This window comes from Salvelinus fontinalis, chromosome 16 (assembly GCF_029448725.1).
Source record: "Salvelinus fontinalis isolate EN_2023a chromosome 16, ASM2944872v1, whole genome shotgun sequence".
NCBI classification, from domain to species: Eukaryota; Metazoa; Chordata; class Actinopteri; order Salmoniformes; family Salmonidae; genus Salvelinus; species Salvelinus fontinalis.
In genome coordinates this window covers 53,017,537-53,041,594 of record NC_074680.1, presented here as the reverse complement: position 1 = coordinate 53,041,594, position 24,058 = coordinate 53,017,537, and the positions used below count along the sequence as shown (strand labels likewise).

At 41.9% G+C, this 24,058-nt stretch overlaps 1 protein-coding gene across 1 annotated transcript in view; it reads right to left on the bottom strand.

Moving 5' to 3' along the window:
- The window catches only part of LOC129813339 (twisted gastrulation protein homolog 1-A-like), a gene marked incomplete in the record, with an annotated part of 49,482 nt that extends 31,533 nt beyond the window's left edge, over window positions 1–17,949 (bottom strand). The window contains 2 exon segments of the mRNA XM_055865705.1: window positions 15,288–15,534; window positions 17,714–17,949. Coding sequence (XP_055721680.1) covers window positions 15,288–15,425 — 138 coding nt within the window.
- Window positions 17,950–24,058: the final 6,109 nt, after the last annotated feature.

Sequence of the window (24,058 nt, the reverse complement as noted above, 5' to 3'; positions counted from 1 at the left end):
CCACACACCCTCTCCACTGAATAGCAGGCAGTGGAAGCAAAATAGTGATTGCTTTGCAACACTTGTACTTAGCCATTGACTCCTTCCAAACCACTCATTGCTGAATTTTGCGATTTCTGACTTGTTGCGTAATGTTTATGTCCAATGAGCACTGATACGCTTTATCTATAGTTTATCTTCATATGACAAGGATTTGCCAGTAGATTGTCAATGTGATTCATGATGATGACTGCTTGTCTAGCTTGCTAGCTAAGATTTTGAAAGTATGATGTTGGCGTGATCAGTCCAATCAAAGCTACAGTAGATTTGACGTCATTCTATCTGTGGCCAATGACCTTGAGCCTTCTTGGCCGGGCACTTCTAATGTGAATCTCTGGGAGCAGCCAAGGGGCCTTGAACTGCCTAGCTCTCCCTGTAGATTTGGCTGTGACGTAGTGTCCCCATGAGTGACAGAACACTGAGCCAATCCCGGTGCCACTAGAGAAGATTACCAACCCCTACGCTCTGTATTTTCTGCTGGCTGCCCCTCCACCACAGAAAGCACTGAGCTAGGCTGAAACACCTGATCTGCCTTGCTCATGAAAGAGACCATGTTTGCATGCGTTTTGATTAAAAACATTTATAATTTTTTTTAAACATTGTTTGCAAACTAATATGTGACACAATTTGTTTTGCTGAACAGGTGGGGCTCAAAACAGGTGACCTGAATGACGGGTCGCCATTGGCCAATGTACCTTTCATCACCAAAGCCGGTGTTAGCGTTTAAAGCGCATGTTGCTGAACAAGCACGGACTAATGCCTCTAGGGGTCGGCCACCCTGGTCCTGGAGTGTCGCATGGCACTTCATGTTTTTTGATTTAACCGACCTGGAATACCAGGTGTGTTGAATTTAGGCGAATCACTCAACGGATCAATTAGTTCAGTTGGTCAGGGCTGCGTTCGTAAAAACGTAATAGAACTTTCAATTGAACAGAAACGATGCTGTACTGAACCACTAGTTGAAAAATGGGGAGGGGTTGTGACCTCAAAATGCACTTTCAATTCTTCACTCATCGCTTCAAGCCACACCCACCAAGAACAGAACAAACGTATCTCAGTCTGTTCAAGAACGTACAAGAATGGTTTTGTGAAAACGTGGCGTTCAGTACAAACCGTTTTCCGCAGCGTAGCAAACGTTCAAGCGAACTGAACGCACGCCTGGTGTGGTGGTTAGTTGAAACTGAAGCCGCAGTACCTGCGGCACACAACTACTACCGTTGTAGGTCATAATGCAGGACTGTGACTGTGGGAAATCACCGCCCCAGTCAGTCTATTGCGCGTATTGGACATTCATACTGCACTGTACAGCCTTACCTATTGTAGAAATAATTTGAGCTGGAGCCGTGGAATGCCCTCACCCGCTAGTACTTAATGTGACATACTTGGTTCTGACTCCCTACAGCAGGGCTGCCCAACCCTCTTCCTGGAGATCTACTGTCCTGTAGGTTATCAGTCCAACCCTCTTCCTGGAGATCTACTGTCCTGTAGGTTATCAGACCAACCCTCTTCCTGGAGATCTACTGTCCTGTAGGTTCTCAGTCCAACCCTCTTCCTGGAGATCTACTGTCCTGTAGGTTATCAGTCCAACCCTCTTCCTGGAGATCTACCGTTCTGTAGGTTTACAGTCCAACCCTCTTCCTGGAGATCTACTGTCCTGTAGGTTTACAGCCCAACGCTCTTCCTGGAGATCTACCGTCCTGTAGGTTTTCAGTCCAACCCTCTTCCTGGAGATCTACTGTCCTGTAGGTTCTCAGTCCCACCCTCTTCCTGGAGATCTACCGTCCTGTTGGTTCTCAGTCCCACCCTCTTCCTGGAGATCTACCGTCCTGTGGCTTTTCAGTCCAACCTTCTTCCTGGAGATCTACCGTCCTGTAGGTTTACAGCCCAACCCTCTTCCTGGAGATCTACTGTCCTGTGGGTTCTCAGTCCAACCCTCTTCCTGGAGATCTACTGTCCTGTAGGTTTCCAGTCCAACCCTCTTCCTGGAGATCTACTGTCCTGTAGGTTTTTAGTCCAACCCTCTTCCTGGAGATCTACTGTCCTGTAGGTTATCAGTCCAACCCTCTTCCTGGAGATCTACTGTCCTGTAGGTTTTCAGCCCAACCCTCTTCCTGGAGATCTACTGTCCTGTAAGTTCAGTCCAACCCTCTTCCTGGAGATCTACTGTCCTGTAGGTTATCAGTCCAACCCTCTTCCTGGAGATCTACCGTCCTGTAGGTTTACAGTCCAACCCTCTTCCTGGAGATCTACTGTCCTGTAGGTTTACAGCCCAACCCTCTTCCTGGAGATCTACCGTCCTGTAGGTTTTCAGTCCAACCCTCTTCCTGGAGATCTACTGTCCTGTAGGTTCTCAGTCCCACCCTCTTCCTGGAGATCTACCGTCCTGTTGGTTCTCAGTCCCACCCTCTTCCTGGAGATCTACCGTCCTGTTGGTTCTCAGTCCCACCCTCTTCCTGGAGATCTACCGTCCTGTTGGTTCTCAGTCCCACCCTCTTCCTGGAGACCTACCGTCCTGTGGCTTTTCAGTCCAACCCTCTTCCTGGAGATCTACTGTCCTGTAGGTTATCAGTCCAACCCTCTTCCTGGAGATCTACTGTTCTGTAGGTTATCAGTCCAACCCTCTTCCTGGAGATCTACCGTCCTGTAGGTTTTCAGTCCAACCCTCTTCCTGGAGATCTACTGTCCTGTAGGTTATCAGTCCAACCCTCTTCCTGGAGATCTACTGTCCTGTAGGTTATCAGACCAACCCTCTTCCTGGAGATCTACTGTCCTGTGGGTTATCAGCCCAACCCTAATTTAACAAACCTGATTCTACTAATTAGCTGCTCAACAAGACCTTAACTAGCTTAATCAGATATGCTAAATTAGGGTTGGACTGTAAACCTGGGGGACTATTTGATGCTAATTCAGAACGCCACAGGATGTTTTTGTGCTGATCAAGGGCAGTCAAGTCTGGGGTGAACCAAGGGCTACATCTGTTCTCAGTTCTACACTTTTAGTTCTACAAAGATGAAGGTGTACTATACGAGACAGACAGATTTAGACCGAGACAGACACAGAGAGAGATAATTCACAAAATGGGACAAACGGCAAATTGAGACTGCATGCAGAATTCTGCTAAAAATATCCTCCATGTACGACGTAGAACACCAAATAATGTATGCAGATTAGAATTAGGCCGATTCCCGTTAATGATCAAAATCCAGAAAAGAGACGTTAAATTCTACAACCAAGTAATAGGAAGTGATTCCCAAACCGTCCATATTAAAGCCATCACCTACAGAGAGATGAACCTGGAGAAGAGTCCCCTAAGCAAGCTGGTCCTGGGGCTCTGTTCACAAACACAAACAGACCCCACAGAGCCCCAGGTCAGCAACACAATTAGACCCAACCAAATCATGAGAAAACAAAAAGATCATCACTTGACACATTGGAAAGAATTAACCAAAACAACGGAGCAAACTAGAATGCTATTTGGCCCTAAACAGAGAGTCCACAGTGGCAGAATATCTGACCACTGTGACTGACCCAAATTTAAGGAAAGATTTGACTATGTACAGACTCAGTGGGCATAGCCTTGCTATTGACCTGCCTCTCAAGAGAAGACAGGCTATGTGCAACACTGCCCACAAAATGAGGTGGAAACTGAGATGCACTTCCTAACCTCCTGCCAAATGTATGACCATATGTGACTCACCACCTGGATTCGGTCTTATGTAGCCATTTTAATTTATTTTTTATTTTTTACATTAGATAAAAGTAGAGACTCAGAGCTACAACATGGTATATCATACACTACAGTTGAGGAACAATGGGAAAGTAATTCTGCTTTGAAAGTTGATAAACTTGTAAACTCAGTTTTGAGAAAATGGCCTTTGAATGTTTTGGTATCTAGTGATGAGCTCTTCTTTGTCTACACCCAGCTCTGCTGGCAACAATTTCATTATGCTTTTTTGCCGATGTTTACTGACACCGGCCATATTCAACGGATGTTGTACACTTTAGCTTAAGACATGTAGCTAGCTAGCTAGGTAAACAATGAACCTAGCTAGGTAGACAATGAACCTAGATAACTAAACAATGTACCTAGCTAGGTAGACAATGAACATAGCTAAGTAAACAATGAACCTAGCTAGGTAGACAATGAACCTATTTAGGTAAACAATGAACCTAGCTAAGTAAACAATGAACCTAGCTAGGTAAACAATGAACCTAGCTAGGTAAACAATGAACCTAGCTAGGTAGACAATGAAACCTAGCTAGGTAAACAATGAACCTAGCTAGGTAAACAATGAACCTATTTAGGTAAACAATGAACCTTTTTTATTTATTTTTATTTCACCTTTATTTAACCAGGTTGGCTAGTTGAGAACAAGTTCTCATTTGCAACTGCGACCTGGCCAAGATAAAGCATAGCAGTGTGAACAGACAACACAGAGTTACACATGGAGTAAACAATAAACAAGTCAATAACATGGTAGAAAAAAAAAGAGAATCTATATACAATGTGTGCAAAAGGCATGAGGTAGGCAATAAATCGAATAATTACAATTTAGCAGATTAACACTGGAGTGATAAATCATCAGATGATCATGTGCAAGAAGAGATACTGGTGTGCAAAAGAGCAGAAAAGTAAATAAATAAAAGCAGTATGGGGGGTGAGGTAGGTAAATTGGGTGGGTTACGGAATAGAAAGCCGATTCTTGCTTTGATTTTGGATTGGAGATGTTTGATATGAGTCTGGAAGGAGAGTTTGCAGTCTAGCCAGACACCTAGGTACTTATAGATGTCCACATATTCTAGGTCGGAACCGTCCAGGGTGGTGATGCTAGTCGGGCGTGCGGGTGCAGGCAGCGAACGGTTGAAAAGCATGCATTTGGTTTTACTAGCGTTTAAGAGCAGTTGGAGGCCACGGAAGGAGTGTTGTATGGCATTGAAGCTCGTTTGGAGGTTAGATAGTACAGTGTCCAAGGAAGGGCCGGAAGTATATAGAATGGTGTCGTCTGCGTAGAGGTGGATCAGGGAATCGCCCGCAGCAAGAGCAACATCATTGATGTATACAGAGAAAAGAGTCGGCCCGAGAATTGAACCCTGTGGTACCCCCATAGAGACTGCCAGAGGACCGGACAACATGCCCTCCGATTTGACACACTGAACTCTGTCTGCAAAGTAGTTGGTGAACCAGGCAAGGCAGTCATTAGAAAAACCGAGGCTACTGAGTCTGCCGATAAGAATATGGTGATTGACAGAGTCGAAAGCCTTGGCCAGGTCGATGAAGACGGCTGCACAGTAATGTCTTTTATCGATGGCGGTTATGATATCGTTTAGTACCTTGAGCGTGGCTGAGGTGCACCCATGTCCGGCTCGGAAACCGGATTGCACAGCGGAGAAGGTACGGTGGGATTCGAGATGGTCAGTGATCTGTTTGTTGACTTGGCTTTCGAAGACCTTAGATAGGCAGGGCAGGATGGATATAGGTCTGTAACAGTTTGGGATGCTTCTTACGGAGCCACTCCTTAGTTGCCCTGGCTGTGTGTTTCGGGTCGTTGACATGCTGGAAGACCCAGCCACGACCCATCTTCAATGCTCTTACTGAGGGAAGGAGGTTGTTGGTCAAGATCTCGCGATACATGGCCCCATCCATCCTCCCCTCAATACGGTGCAGTCGTCCTGTCCCCTTTGCAGAAAAGCATCCCCAAAGAATGATGTTTCCACCTCCATGCTTCACGGTTGGGATGGTGTTCTTGGGGTTGTACTCATCCTTCTATTCCTCCAAACACGGCGAGTGGAGTTTAGAGCAAAAAGCTCTATTTTTGTCTCATCAGACCACATGACCTTCTCCCATTCCTCCTCTGGATCATCCAGATGGTCATTGGCAAACTTCAGACGGGCCTGGACATGCGCTGGCTTGAGCAGGGGGACCTTGCGTGCGCTGCAGGATTTTAATCCATGACGGCGTAGTGTGTTACTAATGGTTTTCTTTGAGACTGTGGTCCCAGCTCTCTTCAGGTCATTGACCAGGTCCTGCCGTGTAGTTCTGGGCTGATCCCTCACATTCCTCATGATCATTGATGCCCCACGAGGTGAGATCTTGCATGGAGCCCCAGACCGAGGGTGATTGACCGTCATCTTGAACTTCTTCCATTTTCTAATAATTGTGCCAACAGTTGTTGCCTTCTCACCAAGCTGCTTGCCTATTGTCCTGTAGCCCATCCCAGCCTTGTACAGGTCTACAATTTATCCCTGATGTCCTTACACAGCTCTCTGGTCTTGGCCATTGTGGAGAGGTTGGAGTCTGTTTGATTGAGTGTGTGGACAGGTGTCTTTTATACAGGTAACGAGTTCAAACAGGTGCAGTTAATACAGGTAATGAGTGGAGAACAGGAGGGCTTCTTAAAGAAAAACTAACAGGTCTGTGAGAGCCGGAATTCTTACTGGTTGGTAGGTGATCAAATACTTATGTCATGCAATAAAATGCAAATGAATTACTTAAAAATCATACAATGTGATTTTCTGGATTTTTGTTTTAGATTCCATCTCTCACAGTTGAAGTGTACCTATGATAAAAATGACAGACCTCTACATGCTTTGTAAGTAGGAAAACCTGCAAAATCGTCAGTGTATCAAATACTTGTTCTCCCCACTGTATTTCCCTCAGATTACACAGACCCCAAAAGAATTTGAAAACAAATCCAATTCAGAAACAAGATACATTTCGAGCCTCATATAAAAGGTTTCACTTTGTCATTATGGGGTATTGTGATGTCATTATGGGGTATTGTGATGTCATTATGGGGTATTGTGTGTAGATTAATGAGAAAAAAATATTTAATTCATTTTAGAATAAGGCTGTAACGTAACAAAATGTGGAAAAAGTCAAGGGGTCTGAATACTTTCCGAATGCTGTCTATGAGGGAATACTTAATATGTAGTAGTACTTAACACTAGGGTAGAGGGGAATACTTAATATGTAGTAGTACTTAAACTAGGGTAGAGGGGAATACTTAATATGTAGTAGTACTTAACACTAGGGTAGAGGGAAATACTTAATATGTAGTAGTACTTAACACTAGCGTAGAGGGGAATACTAAATATGTAGTAGTACTTAACACTAGGGTAGAGGGGAATACTTAATATGTAGTAGTACTTAACACTAGGGTAGAGGGGAATACTTAATATGTAGTATTCCTTAACACTAGGGTAGAGGGGAGTACTTAATATGTAGTAGTACTTAACACTAGGGTAGAGGGGAATACTAAATATGTAGTAGTACTTAACACTAGGGTAGAGGGGAATACTTAATATGTAGTAGTACTTAACACTAGGGTAGAGGGGAATACTAAATGTGTAGTAGTACTTAACACTAGGGTAGAGGGGAATACTTAATATGTAGTAGTACTTAACACTAGGGTAGAGGGGAATACTTAATATGTAGTAGTACTTAACACTAGGGTAGAGGGGAATACTTAATATGTAGTAGTACTTAACACTAGGGTAGAGGGGAATACTTAATATGTAGTAGTACTTAACACTAGGGTAGAGGGGAATACTAAATGTGTAGTAGTACTTAACACTAGGGTAGAGGGGAATACTTAATATGTAGTAGTACTTAACACTAGGGTAGAGGGGAATACTTAATATGTAGTAGTACTTAACACTAGGGTAGAGGGGAATACTTAATATGTAGTAGTACTTAACACTAGGGTAGAGGGGAATACTTAATATGTAGTAGTACTTAACACTAGGGTAAAGGGGAATACTTAATATGTAGTAGTACTTAACACTAGGGTAGAGGGGAATACTTAATATGTAGTAGTACTTAACACTAGGGTAGAGGGGAATACTTAATATGTAGTAGTACTTAACACTAGGGTATAGGGGAATACTTAATATGTAGTAGTACTTAACACTAGGGTATAGGGGAATACTTAATATGTAGTAGTACTTAACACTAGGGTAGAGGGGAATACTTAATATGTAGTAGTACTTAACACTAGGGTATAGGGGAATACTTAATATGTAGTAGTACTTAACACTAGGGTAGAGGGAAATACTTAATATGTAGTAGTACTTAACACTAGGGTAGAGGGGAGTACTTAATATGTAGTAGTACTTAACACTAGGGTATAGGGGAATACTTAATATGTAGTAGTACTTAACAATAGGGTAGAGGGAAATACTTAATATGTAGTAGTACTTAACACTAGGGTAGAGGGGAGTACTTAATATGTAGTAGTACTTAACACTAGGGTAGAGGGGAGTACTTAATATGTAGTAGTACTTAACACTAGGGTAGAGGGAAATACTTAATATGTAGTAGTACTTAACACTAGGGTAGAGGGGAATACTTAATATGTAGTAGTACTTAACACTAGGGTAGAGGGGAATACTTAATATGTAGTAGTACTTAACACTAGGGTAAAGGGGAATACTAAATATGTAGTAGTACTTAACACTAGCGTAGAGGGGAATACTTAATATGTAGTAGTACTTAACACTAGGGTAGAGGGGAATACTTAATATGTAGTAGTACTTAACACTAGGGTAGAGGGGAATACTTAATATGTAGTAGTACTTAACACTAGGGTAAAGGGGAATACTTAATATGTAGTAGTACTTAACACTAGGGTAGAGGGGAATACTTAATATGTAGTAGTACTTAACACTAGGGTAAAGGGGAATACTAAATATGTAGTAGTACTTAACACTAGCGTAGAGGGGAATACTAAATATGTAGTAGTACTTAACACTAGGGTAGAGGGGAATACTTAATATGTAGTAGTACTTAACACTAGGGTAGAGGGGAGTACTTAATATGTAGTAGTACTTAACACTAGGGTAGAGGGGAATACTAAATATGTAGTAGTACTTAACACTAGGGTAGAGGGGAGTACTTAATATGTAGTATTCCTTAACACTAGGGTAGAGGGGAATACTTAATATGTAGTATTCCTTAACACTAGGGTAGAGGGGAATACTTAATATGTAGTATTCCTTAACACTAGGGTAGAGGGGAATACTTAATATGTAGTATTCCTTAACACTAGGGTAGAGGGGAATACTTAATATGTAGTAGTACTTAACACTAGGGTAGAGGGGAATACTTAATATGTATTAGTACTTAACACTAGGGTAGAGGGGAATACTTAATATGTAGTAGTACTTAACACTAGGGTAGAGGGGAATACTTAATATGTAGTAGTACTTAACACTAGGGTAGAGGGGAATACAGGGTAGAGGGGAATACTTAATATGTAGTAGTACTTAACACTAGGGTAGAGGGGAATACAGGGTAGAGTGGAATACTTAATATGTAGTAGTACTTAACACTAGGGTAGAGGGGAGTACTTAATATGTAGTAGTACTTAACACTAGGGTAGAGGGGAATACTTAATATGTAGTAGTACTTAACACTAGGGTAGAGGGGAATACTTAATATGTAGTAGTACTTAACACTAGGGTAGAGGGGAATACTTAATATGTAGTAGTACTTAACACTAGGGTAGAGGGGAATACTTAATATGTAGTAGTACTTAACAATAGGGTAGAGGGGAATACTTAATATGTAGTAGTACTTAACACTAGGGTAGAGGGGAATACTTAATATGTAGTAGTACTTAACAATAGGGTAGAGGGGAATACTTAATATGTAGTAGTACTTAACACTAGGGTAGAGGGGAATACTTAATATGTAGTAGTACTTAACACTAGGGTAGAGGGGAATACTTAATATGTAGTATTCCTTAACACTAGGGTAGAGGGGAATACTTAATATGTAGTATTCCTTAACACTAGGGTAGAGGGGAATACTTAATATGTAGTATTCCTTAACACTAGGGTAGAGGGGAATACTTAATATGTAGTATTCCTTAACACTAGGTTAGAGGGGAATACTTAATATGTAGTATTCCTTAACACTAGGTTAGAGGGGAATACTTAATATGTAGTATTCCTTAACACTAGGGTAGAGGGGAATACTTAATATGTAGTAGTACTTAACACTAGGGTAAAGGGGAATACTAAATATGTAGTAGTACTTAACACTAGCGTAGAGGGGAATACTAAATATGTAGTAGTACTTAACACTAGGGTAGAGGGGAATACTTAATATGTAGTAGTACTTAACACTAGGGTAGAGGGGAGTACTTAATATGTAGTAGTACTTAACACTAGGGTAGAGGGGAATACTAAATATGTAGTAGTACTTAACACTAGGGTAGAGGGGAGTACTTAATATGTAGTATTCCTTAACACTAGGGTAGAGGGGAATACTTAATATGTAGTATTCCTTAACACTAGGGTAGAGGGGAATACTTAATATGTAGTATTCCTTAACACTAGGGTAGAGGGGAATACTTAATATGTAGTATTCCTTAACACTAGGGTAGAGGGGAATACTTAATATGTAGTAGTACTTAACACTAGGGTAGAGGGGAATACTTAATATGTAGTAGTACTTAACACTAGGGTAGAGGGGAATACTTAATATGTAGTAGTACTTAACACTAGGGTAGAGGGGAATACTAAATATGTAGTAGTACTTAACACTAGCGTAGAGGGGAATACTAAATATGTAGTAGTACTTAACACTAGGGTAGAGGGGAGTACTTAATATGTATTAGTACTTAACACTAGGGTAGAGGGGAATACTTAATATGTAGTAGTACTTAACACTAGGGTAGAGGGGAATACTTAATATGTAGTAGTACTTAACACTAGGGTAGAGGGGAATACTTAATATGTAGTAGTACTTAACACTAGGGTAGAGGGGAATACTTAATATGTAGTAGTACTTAACACTAGGGTAGAGGGGAATACAGGGTAGAGGGGAATACTTAATATGTAGTAGTACTTAACACTAGGGTAGAGGGGAATACAGGGTAGAGGGGAATACTTAATATGCAGTAGTACTTAACACTAGGGTAGAGGGGAGTACTTAATATGTAGTAGTACTTAACACTAGGGTAGAGGGGAATACTTAATATGTAGTAGTACTTAACACTAGGGTAGAGGGGAATACTTAATATGTAGTAGTACTTAACACTAGGGTAGAGGGGAATACTTAATATGTAGTAGTACTTAACACTAGGGTAGAGGGGAATACTTAATATGTAGTAGTACTTAACAATAGGGTAGAGGGGAATACTTAATATGTAGTAGTACTTAACACTAGGGTAGAGGGGAATACTTAATATGTAGTAGTACTTAACAATAGGGTAGAGGGGAATACTTAATATGTAGTAGTACTTAACACTAGGGTAGAGGGGAATACTTAATATGTAGTAGTACTTAACACTAGGGTAGAGGGGAATACTTAATATGTAGTATTCCTTAACACTAGGGTAGAGGGGAATACTTAATATGTAGTATTCCTTAACACTAGGGTAGAGGGGAATACTTAATATGTAGTATTCCTTAACACTAGGGTAGAGGGGAATACTTAATATGTAGTATTCCTTAACACTAGGTTAGAGGGGAATACTTAATATGTAGTATTCCTTAACACTAGGTTAGAGGGGAATACTTAATATGTAGTATTCCTTAACACTAGGGTAGAGGGGAATACTTAATATGTAGTATTCCTTAACACTAGGGTAGAGGGGAATACTTAATATGTAGTAGTACTTAACACTAGGGTAGAGGGGAATACTTAATATGTATTAGTACTTAACACTAGGGTAGAGGGGAATACTTAATATGTAGTAGTACTTAACACTAGGGTAGAGGGGAATACTTAATATGTAGTAGTACTTAACACTAGGGTAGAGGGGAATACTTAATATGTAGTAGTACTTAACACTAGGGTAGAGGGGAATACTTAATATGTAGTAGTACTTAACACTAGGGTAGAGGGGAATACAGGGTAGAGGGGAGTACTTAATATGTAGTAGTACTTAACACTAGGGTAGAGGGGAATACTAAATATGTAGTAGTACTTAACACTAGGGTAGAGGGGAGTACTTAATATGTAGTATTCCTTAACACTAGGGTAGAGGGGAATACTTAATATGTATTATTCCTTAACACTAGGGTAGAGGGGAATACTTAATATGTAGTATTCCTTAACACTAGGGTAGAGGGGAATACTTAATATGTAGTATTCCTTAACACTAGGGTAGAGGGGAATACTTAATATGTAGTAGTACTTAACACTAGGGTAGAGGGGAATACTTAATATGTATTAGTACTTAACACTAGGGTAGAGGGGAATACTTAATATGTAGTAGTACTTAACACTAGGGTAGAGGGGAATACTTAATATGTAGTAGTACTTAACACTAGGGTAGAGGGGAATACTTAATATGTAGTAGTACTTAACACTAGGGTAGAGGGGAATACTTAATATGTAGTAGTACTTAACACTAGGGTAGAGGGGAATACAGGGTAGAGGGGAATACTTAATATGTAGTAGTACTTAACACTAGGGTAGAGGGGAATACAGGGTAGAGGGGAATACTTAATATGTAGTAGTACTTAACACTAGGGTAGAGGGGAGTACTTAATATGTAGTAGTACTTAACACTAGGGTAGAGGGGAATACTTAATATGTAGTAGTACTTAACACTAGGGTAGAGGGGAATACTTAATATGTAGTAGTACTTAACACTAGGGTAGAGGGGAATACTTAATATGTAGTAGTACTTAACACTAGGGTAGAGGGGAATACTTAATATGTAGTAGTACTTAACAATAGGGTAGAGGGGAATACTTAATATGTAGTAGTACTTAACACTAGGGTAGAGGGGAATACTTAATATGTAGTAGTACTTAACAATAGGGTAGAGGGGAATACTTAATATGTAGTAGTACTTAACACTAGGGTAGAGGGGAATACTTAATATGTAGTAGTACTTAACACTAGGGTAGAGGGGAATACTTAATATGTAGTATTCCTTAACACTAGGGTAGAGGGGAATACTTAATATGTAGTATTCCTTAACACTAGGGTAGAGGGGAATACTTAATATGTAGTATTCCTTAACACTAGGGTAGAGGGGAATACTTAATATGTAGTATTCCTTAACACTAGGTTAGAGGGGAATACTTAATATGTAGTATTCCTTAACACTAGGTTAGAGGGGAATACTTAATATGTAGTATTCCTTAACACTAGGGTAGAGGGGAATACTTAATATGTAGTAGTACTTAACACTAGGGTAAAGGGGAATACTAAATATGTAGTAGTACTTAACACTAGCGTAGAGGGGAATACTAAATATGTAGTAGTACTTAACACTAGGGTAGAGGGGAATACTTAATATGTAGTAGTACTTAACACTAGGGTAGAGGGGAGTACTTAATATGTAGTAGTACTTAACACTAGGGTAGAGGGGAATACTAAATATGTAGTAGTACTTAACACTAGGGTAGAGGGGAGTACTTAATATGTAGTATTCCTTAACACTAGGGTAGAGGGGAATACTTAATATGTAGTATTCCTTAACACTAGGGTAGAGGGGAATACTTAATATGTAGTATTCCTTAACACTAGGGTAGAGGGGAATACTTAATATGTAGTATTCCTTAACACTAGGGTAGAGGGGAATACTTAATATGTAGTAGTACTTAACACTAGGGTAGAGGGGAATACTTAATATGTAGTAGTACTTAACACTAGGGTAGAGGGGAATACTTAATATGTAGTAGTACTTAACACTAGGGTAGAGGGGAATACTAAATATGTAGTAGTACTTAACACTAGGGTAGAGGGGAATACTAAATATGTAGTAGTACTTAACACTAGGGTAGAGGGGAATACTTAATATGTAGTAGTACTTAACACTAGGGTAGAGGGGAGTACTTAATATGTATTAGTACCTAACACTAGGGTAGAGGGGAATACTTAATATGTAGTAGTACTTAACACTAGGGTAGAGGGGAATACTTAATATGTAGTAGTACTTAACACTAGGGTAGAGGGGAATACTTAATATGTAGTAGTACTTAACACTAGGGTAGAGGGGAATACTTAATATGTAGTAGTACTTAACACTAGGGTAGAGGGGAATACAGGGTAGAGGGGAATACTTAATATGTAGTAGTACTTAACACTAGGGTAGAGGGGAATACAGGGTAGAGGGGAATACTTAATATGTAGTAGTACTTAACACTAGGGTAGAGGGGAGTACTTAATATGTAGTAGTACTTAACACTAGGGTAGAGGGGAATACTTAATATGTAGTAGTACTTAACACTAGGGTAGAGGGGAATACTTAATATGTAGTAGTACTTAACACTAGGGTAGAGGGGAATACTTAATATGTAGTAGTACTTAACACTAGGGTAGAGGGGAATACTTAATATGTAGTAGTACTTAACAATAGGGTAGAGGGGAATACTTAATATGTAGTAGTACTTAACACTAGGGTAGAGGGGAATACTTAATATGTAGTAGTACTTAACAATAGGGTAGAGGGGAATACTTAATATGTAGTAGTACTTAACACTAGGGTAGAGGGGAATACTTAATATGTAGTAGTACTTAACACTAGGGTAGAGGGGAATACTTAATATGTAGTATTCCTTAACACTAGGGTAGAGGGGAATACTTAATATGTAGTATTCCTTAACACTAGGGTAGAGGGGAATACTTAATATGTAGTATTCCTTAACACTAGGGTAGAGGGGAATACTTAATATGTAGTATTCCTTAACACTAGGGTAGAGGGGAATACTTAATATGTAGTATTCCTTAACACTAGGTTAGAGGGGAATACCTAATATGTATTATTCCTTAACACTAGGTTAGAGGGGAATACTTAATATGTAGTATTCCTTAACACTAGGGTAGAGGGGAATAGTAAATATGATAATAATCTTCATGATGTCTACATGTAGACATCTTTAAGACAGCTTGGGATGTTGGTTGGTGTGGCTAAAATGTCAGGATTTTTGTCCCAGTCCTGCACGCACGCACGCACGCACGCACGCACGCACGCACGCACGCACGCACGCACGCACGCACGCACGCACGCACGCACGCACGCACGCACGCACGCACGCACGCACGCACGCACGCACGCACGCACGCACGCACGCACGCACGCACGCACGCACGCACGCACGCACGCACGCACGCACGCACGCACGCACGCACGCACGCACGCACGCACGCACGCACGCACGCACGCACGCACGCACGCACGCACGCACGCACGCACGCACGCACGCACGCACGCACGCACGCACGCACGCACGCACACACACACACACACACACACACACACACACACACACACACACTTCACCTGTATGAGACACTTGCTGACATCCGAGGCACAGAGGGCCTTGTTACAGGCGCTGGTCTGAGACGGTTCTGATAGGACCAGGAGGAGGAGGAGGGCAGCGGAGGCTGGGACCAGAACATACAGCTGGCCAGGCCTCATCCTGACGGTCAGCTAGTAGGCTGTACACACACGCCTGGCGGTCTGGTTGTCACCACACACACACAGCAACACTCTGTCCGTCTGTCTGTATGTCTGTCTGTCCGTCCACCTGGGTCAACATAAGATATAATGGTGTCAGTGCTGGGAGATGGGATGTGTGAGGTGGTGGTGTGTGTGTGCTTAAATCAATAAACACAAGACATATACCAGACAGACAGGGAGGTCTATAGACATATACCAGACAGACAGGGAGGTCTATAGACATATACCAGACAGACAGGGAGGTCTATAGACATATACCAGACAGACAGGGAGGTCTATAGACATATACCAGACAGACAGGGAGGTCTATAGACATATACCAGACAGACAGGGAGGTCTATAGACATATACCAGACAGGGAGGTCTATAGACATATACCAGACAGACAGGGAGGTCTATAGACATATACCAGACAGACAGGGAGGTCTATAGACATATACCAGACAGACAGACAGGGAGGTCTATAGACATATACCAGACAGACAGACAGGGAGGTCTATAGACATATACCAGACAGACAGACAGACAGGGAGGTCTATAGACATATACCAGACAGACAGGGAGGTCTATAGACATATACCAGACAGACAGACAGGGAGGTCTATAAACATATACCAGACAGACAAGGAGGTCTATAGACATATACCAGACAGACAGGGAGGTCTATAGACATATACCAGACAGACAGGGAGGTCTATAGACATATACCAGACAGACAGGGAGGTCTATTAACATATACCAGACAGACAGGGAGGTCTATAGACATATACCAGATAGACAGACAGGGAGGTCTATAGACATATACCAGATAGACAGACAGGGAGGTCTATAGACATATACCAGACAGACAGACAGGGAGGTCTATAGACATATACCAGACAGACAGACAGGGAGGTCTATAGACATATACCAGACAGACAGGGAGGTCTATAGACATATACCAGACAGACAGACAGGGAGGTCTATAGACATATACCAGACAGACAGACAGGGAGGTCTATAAACATATACCAGACAGACAAGGAGGTCTATAGACATATACCAGACAGACAGGGAGGTCTATAGACATATACCAGACAGACAGACAGGGAGGTCTATAGACATATACCAGACAGACAGGGAGGTCTACAGACATATACCATACAGACAGGGAGGTCTATAGACATATACCAGACAGACAGGGAGGTCTATAGACATATACCAGACAGACAGACAGGGAGGTCTATAGACATATACCAGACAGACAGGGAGGTCTATAGACATATACCAGACAGACAGGGAGGTCTATAGACATATACCAGACAGACAGACAGGGAGGTCTATAGACATATACCAGACAGACAGGGAGGTCTATAGACATATACCAGACAGACAAGGTCTATAGACATATACCAGACAGACAGGGAGGTCTATAGACATATACCAGACAGACAGGGAGGTCTACAGTTAGACAGAATATAGTACAGTCTGAAGGCACATTGGATTTACAGATACACAGACAGAACACAGACAGAACTTAGGCTGGGTTTCTGTACAGCACTTTGAGATATCAGCTGATGTAAGAAGGGCTTTATAAATACATTTGATAACAGACAGAACACAGACAGCTTTGATGGTGCTCGTAAAATAATGTGGTGAATTTGAAGTTTTTATAACAAGAGACAAAAAATGATCTATGACAACCTTTATAGAGAAAGATAAATGTTATATAACTCAAACAGGATTGTTTTGAAATCCAATCGTGCTGCAACACATTGATAATAATGTAGCCTGTATTTGATGTAACAAATAACAATTTCTTAGCTGTGATGACTTCAAATATGTTTTGTTTTCATAATTTCAATATATTGTAGTTGCCTACAGGAAAACATCTGTCCTAAATTGAAATGCATTATATTCTAACAGGAGTGTTGTTTGACTAACGTTACAACGGACAGAGGAAAGGACCCCTGTTGAAAACCACAAATTAGTAATTTCGTTAATTACACTGAAAACCACAAGTTAGTAATTTTGTTAATTACACTGAAAACCCACAAGTTAGAGTCATTTCGTTAATTACACTGAAACCCACAAGTTAGAGTCATTTCGTTAATTACACTGCAGTAACAGTAGATTTAGCCTACCTTTCTCTACCTCGGGACAAAACGCTCCCTAAAACCCCTACCTAACGTTTTCCTCGCACGAACTACACCGAATCATCAAGTAGCATTGGCCACAAGAGTCAAAACGAGATTATTAATATTTACCGTTACAATGGTTCGAATCCTTCGTTTGATTGACGGCTGTTTCCCCTTTAAATCCAACACCGCCGGCTTTCCTCGCAAGGTCCAGGATGAAACTCTGCCGTCTATAATAACGATGCAGTCGGAGGGCGTCAGTTTCTCAGCCACAACGCCGCAGACAGTCGGGCGTCTTAAAGATACAGCGTCCGTTTTAACGTGATCCAGGAACTAAGCAGTTAGTTGGACTGGAGACGGCAGGACTAGTAGTTTAAGCAGAACGAAGAGACACAAGTCAGTGTGGCGTGGCTGGGCAGCTCTTCAAGATAACAGAAGCCAGCCACTCAGGGGTCAGGAGGAGAAATATAAACTCCCTTTACTATACCGTTAAAAAAAACACTCCTGTCTTGTTTCACAATATTGTCAAGTCAGAGTCCAGATAATATGGGCAACTTTGAATTGATAAAATAATAATTCCCCAATGTCCTCACTGACTTCTTAATTTATAGAAACTAAACCACTGAGTCAAATCTTAACCGTTGTCAAGCCTGACACAAACCTTTTCCCCAGCCATAAAACTCCCCATTAGGCAGCTATTTGTTATTGTAGTCATCACCGGGAGCAGTTCCAGCCTACGGTTCCCTTTAGGTGTGAAAGGGCCAGAAGCCATCAAGTAGCGGTATAGGCTATGACGGCCTAGACCGGGCCAAACCCGGACGACGCTGGGGCCGATTATGCACCGCCCTATGGGACTCCCAATCACAGCCGGGTTGTGATACAGCCTGGATTCGAACCAGGGTTTCTATTGTAGAGGAAGATAGGCTATCTAACAACTCAGTATGTGACAGATCCATCCAGGAGTTGGCATAACGTCTGGTTGAACCCACTTATAACCTCAATCAACTTGTTCTCCAACTGGCCTTCCTGGTTAAATAAAGGTGAAATAAAAAATAAAAAATACCTTAACATAATTTATAACAGGAGATGATTGTGGACTACAGGAAAAGGAGGGCCGAGCACACCCCCATTCTCATCGACGGGGCTGTAGTGGAGCAGGTTGAGAGCTTCAAGTTCCTTGGTGTCCACATCACCAACAAACTAACATGGTCCAAACACACCAAGACAGTCGTGAAGAGGGCACGACAAAACCTATTCCCCCTCAGGAGACTGAAAAGATTTGGCAATGCTCCTCAGATCCTCAAAAGGTTCTACAGCTGCACCATCGAGAGCATCCTGACTGGTTGCATCACTGCCTGGTATGGCAACTGCTTGGCCTCCGCCCGCAAGGCACTACAGAGGGTAGTGCGTACAGCCCAGTACATCCCCGGGGCTAAGCTGCCTGCCATCCAGGACCTCTATACCAGGCGGTGTCAGAGGAAGGCCCTAAAGGAGGAAGGCGGTGTCAGAGGAAGGCCCCCCCCCACCCACCCTACACTGCTACTACTCTCTGTTATCATCTATGCATAGCCACTTTAACAACCCTAACTGCATGTACATATCGCAATTACCTCGACACCAGTGCCAAAAAGCACATTGACTCTGTACCGGTACCCCCTGTATATAGCCTCCACATTGACTCTGTGCCGGTACCCCCTGTATATAGCCTCCACATTGACTCTGTGCCGGTACCCCCTGTATATAGCCTCCACATTGACTCTGTACCGGTACCCCCTGTATATAGCCTCCACATTGACTCTGTACTGGTACCCCCTGTATATAGCCTCCACATTGACTCTGTACCGGTACCCCCTGTATATAGCCTCCACATTGACTCTGTACTGGTACCCCCTGTATATAGCCTCGCTATTGTTATTTACTGCTGCTCTTTAATGATTTGTTATTCTTATCTCTTACTTTAAAAAAATATATATATATTTTTAGGTATTTTCTTAAAACTGCATCGTTGGTTAAGCGCTTGTAAGTAAGCACTGTAAGGTCTACTACACCTGTTGTATTCAGCACTTCACTGTAAGGTCTACACCTGTTGTATTCAGCACTTCACTGTAAGGTCTACTACACCTGTTGTATTCAGCATTTCACTGTGAGGTCTACTACACCTGTTGTATTCAGCATTTCACTGTGAGGTCTACTACACCTGTTGTATTCAGCACTTCACTGTAAGGTCTACTACACCTGTTGTATTCAGCATTTCACTGTAAGGTCTACTACACCTGTTGTATTCAGCATTTCACTGTAAGGTCTACACCTGTTGTATTCAGCACTTCACTGTAAGGTCTACTACACCTGTTGTATTCAGCACTTCACTGTAAGGTCTACTACACCTGTTGTATTCAGCATTTCACTGTAAGGTCTACACCTGTTGTATTCAGCACTTCACTGTAAGGTCTACTACACCTGTTGTATTCAGCATTTCACTGTAAGGTCTACTACACCTGTTGTATTCAGCATTTCACTGTAAGGTCTACTACACCTGTTGTATTCAGCACTTCACTGTAAGGTCTACTACACCTGTTGTATTCGGGCGCATGTGACAGATACAATTAGATTTGAACAGCTAGATTTTGGGACGTCATTACTGGAAAGATTTGTGTATGTCGCCACCTAGTGGAAGGATACAGTTCTGCCATCGGCAGAGATTTTGCTCAAAATAATTAAACGCCCCCTCCTTGAACACATAAAACACCAGCCGGACTACTCCTCAACATCGCTGCGGCCAAACGCCTCACCCACTAGCGTTTATTGTACAGAGAATTTAGGGTTTATTTATTCGCAGCAACAACAAAAGAAGCAAAAGACAAAACAGCACAGATATGTGGTAAAACAGTGTGCCGGTTGGAAGACCAAAAGGGCTGATATGAAAATCACACCACAAATATAAGTACAAAAAAAAAACTAAAAGGTTTGTTCAATCAGTTAAACAAATCATATTCATTATAAATGTACATGACTTAGTCCACAAGAAAAAACATGTTTGATTATGTGTGTGTGTGGGAGTGTGTAAGAGGAGGAGATATATATGCAGGAGATTACGGAGTAGTTTGGTTCATCAGGCTGACCCCCAGTCTTCCTGGAGGAGATTACTGAGTAGTTTGGCTCATCAGGCTGACCCCCAGTCTGCATGGAGGAGATTACTGAGTAGTTTGGCTCATCAGGCTGACCCCCAGTCTTCACGGAGGAGATTACTGAGTAGTTTGGTTCATCAGGCTGACCTCCAGTCTTCATGGAGGATATTACTGAGTAGTTTGGTTCATCAGGCTGACCCCCAGTCTTCATGGAGGAGATTACTGAGTAGTTTGGTTCATCAGGCTGACCTCCAGTCTGCATGGAGGAGATTACTGAGTAGTTTGGCTCATCAGGCTGATCCCCAGTCTTCATGGAGGAGATTACTGAGTAGTTTGGTTCATCAGGCTGACCCCCAGTCTTCATGGAGGCGATTACTGAGTAGTTTGGCTCATCAGGCTGATCCCCAGTCTTCATGGAGGAGATTACTGAGTAGTTTGGTTCATCAGGCTGACCCCCAGTCTGCATGGAGGAGATTACTGAGTAGTTTGGTTTATCAGGCTGACCCCCAGTCTTCATGGAGGAGATTACTGAGTAGTTTGGTTCATCAGGCTGACCTCCAGTCTTCATGGAGGAGATTACTGAGTAGTTTGGTTCATCAGGCTGACCTCCAGTCTTCATGGAGGAGATTACTGAGTAGTTTGGTTCATCAGGCTGACCCCCAGTCTTCATGGAGGAGATTACTGAGTAGTTTGGTTCATCAGGCTGACCCCCAGTCTGCATGGAGGAGATTACTGAGTAGTTTGGTTCATCAGGCTGACCTCCAGTCTTCATGGAGGAGATTACTGAGTAGTTTGGTTCATCAGGCTGACCTCCAGTCTTCATGGAGGAGATTACGGAGTAGTTTGGTTCATCAGGCTGATCCCCAGTCTTTGCTTGAAGTTATTGAGGGATGATGATGATTTGGCAATGTGAAGATAAACCTGTATCTGATAGAGAATTGACTATGTGAGGTGCGGCAGTGGGGAGGGTGAAGGTTATCAGTGTCTTGTGTTATATAGATGGATTTCAGAATTAACCTGGAAGAATCCATTGAAGGGTAAACTGCCTGGGTGGTATAAGTATTTGTAGACAAAAGTGCATAATTGTCAAATTGTAGCAATTAATATAACGCTATATAACAACGGTTTGGCAAAAAGACACTAGAAAAAGGTTGAGATGACACACAAAAAAAACTAGCAAGACAATATTTTAATTCACAACCAATAAAATGTATTCAATTATATATATTACAAATATGTACATGTCATGTAACAAGTAAATATTAAAATAGACATTTTTAGAACTATCGTTCAATAGGCAATATGTTGAAAAAATAGGATTTGTTGTGATCTCACATCGAAACTGTAAAAGTTAATATTTTTTTCTCCCATCTCCCTATTTCTATAGAAGAATTCTGCAACAACAAATGGTTTTTCTTTTAATGTGTGCGAGACACCACCTAAAAAAAAAAGGACAACACACAGGAAGGTTTGAGGAACTGTACAGTGATGTGTCCAAAAATGGTACCCTAGTCCCTATATAGTTTAGACCAGGGCCCCGCATAGTTCACTACAACCTTGAATATTTGTATTTTGTTTTTAATGAGTACCACTTCAGCGATGTGGCAGCACTCTAGACCCAACACCGGGCACCCACACCGCTCAAATCACAGGCCTAACAAATCTCATTTTAGCCTAAGAATGACGTTGACTGCCTCAAGAGGAATTGTAGGCTATAGCCAGCTATGGGTACTTGGTAATTAGCTGTTTTTCTTTCACTAGCTAACTAGAAATACATGTAAAAATTTACAAAAATCAGGGCACTCCCTAGGATTTTCTGACAAGGTGGTGCTGATGTAGGACTAAGGTTAGGTAACTTCCCCCTCAGGAAAATGGAGCATTTTTGAAAAACCTGTAACTGTCATTTCTTGAAAATGTAGGGGTAATGACTATTCTTGTATTTGTAAAACGAATTAAAATTTTTCTCCACAATTTCGTGGTATCCAATTGGTAGTTACAGTCTTGTCTCATCGCTGCAACCCCCCGTACGGACTCGGGAGTGGCGAAGGTCGAGAGCCGTGCGTCCTCCGAAACACGACCCAACCAAGCCGCACTGCTTCTTGACACAATGCCCGCTTAACCCGGGAAGCCAGCCGCACCGATGTGTCGGAGGAAACACCGTTTCCGGTAATTACTATTCTAACAAATAACTGTCTTTATGTCGATAGTCAGTGAAATGCAAAACTGGCTTCTTCATTTTGTTCGTAGAGAAAATTCAGAATAATTAAATTACTTGATGCAATGTAGTCATTAACATAATGCCTGGTAATGTTTAAACAGTCTGACATAACTTTCTGTGAAGGAAGGTCACAGCGGGAAACAGCAGCTCTCTGCCATGTTTGTTTCCATCCACCTTCTTCTTCTTGTTCCCCCTGCGACGCTCACTGAACTTCAGCAACAACGCAACGTTTCCTTTTCGCTCGTTAATGCTCTCTCGACCTACTACCATTACGGAAAACAAAATGCGCAGGCAAGAAAGTGTTCTCGCTTAGTTGACTAAACGCTGTAGCTAACTACCTTTGCCGTAGCGACCCCTTAGCGAAGGAGCTAACTACCTTTGCTGTAGTGACCCCTTAGCGAAGGAGCTAACTACCTTTGCTGTAGTGACCCCTTAGCGAAGGAGCTAACTACGGAATAATAGTTACGTGCTTGACTAACACCATACAATTTTGGGAAAATTTTCCCCTACCGTTTTTTCCTCATCCATCAGTGATATCAACAGACAAAGTGGAGAGCTGCCATCTTATTGGAGGGATGAAAACACTAGTATGACTACGGAGGGGGGGGGAAAGCTAAAGATTCGTTCTATTCGCCCAAGTCCCCTGATTGGCTCAGCTCCAACTTCCGACAGTCGAGTCAAAAAACATTCAATCTGCCAACTAGAAGCCTGTTCATACGTATTTTAAGGTTGTTTTTCGTACCAGAGTACTTTGACTATGTTACGCAGGTTGGCAGGTCTGCAATACTTTTGACAAGAGCCTGCATAGGGTCCCGGTCAAAAGTAGTTCACTATATAGGGAATAGGATCCCATTTGGAGTCTAAAGTAGTGCACTATATAGGGAATAGGGTGCCATTTCAGATAGAAACTTTGTTTGTGAAAGGACAGAACAAAACGAAAAGGGAAAGAGCTGAGTGACTTCAGTTAAACCTCAAATCACAACAGTCCACGGTACAGCTTCTTCTGGGATCAGGAAATAACAGCATGCACAGCATCCAAACCACCAGTCAAAGGAATAACACGTTGATGTGGTGCGTGGATCCCAACTCCAGTCCAGATGGGAATAAAAAAAGCAACAAAAAAAAAGCAAA